General features: G+C 58.0%; 1 protein-coding gene and 1 pseudogene across 1 annotated transcript; both read left to right on the top strand.

Moving 5' to 3' along the window:
• Positions 1-408, top strand: TraAM80_10316 (uncharacterized protein; the record flags this gene model as incomplete). Its single annotated transcript, XM_029386945.1, has 1 exon — positions 1-408. A coding segment is annotated over one exon (408 nt), but the record flags the coding sequence as incomplete, so codon positions are not given.
• Positions 409-735: 327 nt separating this feature from the next.
• TraAM80_10315 (hypothetical protein) lies at positions 736-1,189 on the top strand (annotated as a pseudogene).
• Positions 1,190-1,412: the final 223 nt, after the last annotated feature.

Raw genomic sequence — 1,412 nt, 5'->3', positions numbered from 1 at the left:
GAGCACCACGCTGATGTGGATTCTTCCTCCCAGGAAAGTGAGGCCCCCAAAGGCGGTTTAACTGACTCGACTTCCGGCCCACAAACGGGAGGTGACTCGGCACAAAGCGACGCTAACGGTGCTACGGCGCAACCGAATGCAGGAAAAGACAGTGAACAAGAGGGAGGTTCTGAACGTCAAGCGAAGACGGAGGACGACAGCAGCAGGTCAACAAGCCTTGCGCAGTCCGTTGCTGGCGCCCCACAAGCTTCCGCGCGTAATGTCACCGCCAAGGGCAACGCCAGTGGGAACATTGTGGCCAATTCTTCGGACGGCAGTGAGGCCATCACCACGCCGTTTGTGCGCACAACTTTACTGCTGTTGCCGCTGCTCATGGCTGCCGTTGCCTGCGCTGCTGGGCAGTGGTGAGGGGTAAGCACACACAGAGACACACGCTGGCAGGGCCGACGCAGACTATTTGTGCGCTCAGTTTGCTTGTCGTTCTTGTGGTCCAATGTTTTTTTTCTTTTTGCTACTTTTTGCTTTGCCACTCCGTGCACACTCTCAGTGGGTGGCACCTCTTCCCCCTTCTGTTTGCCGCTGCCGCCCACACACGAGGCGCCGGTCTTGGGGCTGGGCGTCGCACGGACTGCCCAAACGAGGCGTGGGGCGGCGGAGACTGTGAGGGGCGAATGTGAGGTGTGCGTGTGACTGTGCCACTGACAGTCTTTTCTTTTTGATATTTGCGGGCAGTAAATATACGAACACACACCGTCCTCTTGGGCTTCTGGAGACGTGAGGTAAAAACACCTGCCACATCAATTTCTTTTTCCATTTTTTTGTTTATTGCTGATATTTTTACTGGGCGTCATTTTTTTTTTGTTTGGTAAATCACTGCAGCTCTCTTTCAGTTTGCGCCGTGTCCGCCACCGTCGCTGCGTGTCTCCATGTTTTGTTTGCTCCCGCTGCCGGCTGTGCTGCTGACATGCCCCCATTCCTCTTCTTCTTCTTCCGGCTAGAGGCACCGGTAGTCCACGAGGAGGAGCCGTTTAGTTTTTCGCTGCGATGGCATGGGAGTGGTGGGGCGTGTGGCGGCTGCTTTGAAGGCGCCCGCTGCGGAGGGAGAGAATGGGCGGGGTGTACGGCATGTCTCGCTGCGAGTGTGTGGGGCACCACCCATCGCAGCCTGCCGTGCGGTGTGATGCGGATCGGTGAGGGCAAATGTGCGGCAGCGGCAGACTGTGCGGTGGACGTGGATTCGCCGCGTCCTTCGCGTTGCGGCTGTGTGGGTGCGCTGTGCGGCCGGTTTCTCCTCCGCGTGTCTTTTACCCTCGCACGGTGGGTGCGTATTTTGGAGTGGGCGGACAATAAATGAGGTGTGCGAGTGGCGATGCTGCGGCTGCTGCGGTGTGTGTGACGTGCGGCTTCCAGTG

Source organism: Trypanosoma rangeli (assembly GCF_003719475.1).
Source record: "Trypanosoma rangeli strain AM80 chromosome Unknown Tra_15.4_contig_00891, whole genome shotgun sequence".
NCBI lineage: Eukaryota > Euglenozoa > Kinetoplastea > Trypanosomatida > Trypanosomatidae > Trypanosoma > Trypanosoma rangeli.
Note: the sequence above shows the minus strand (reverse complement) of the source record. Positions and strands in the feature narration are given on the sequence as shown.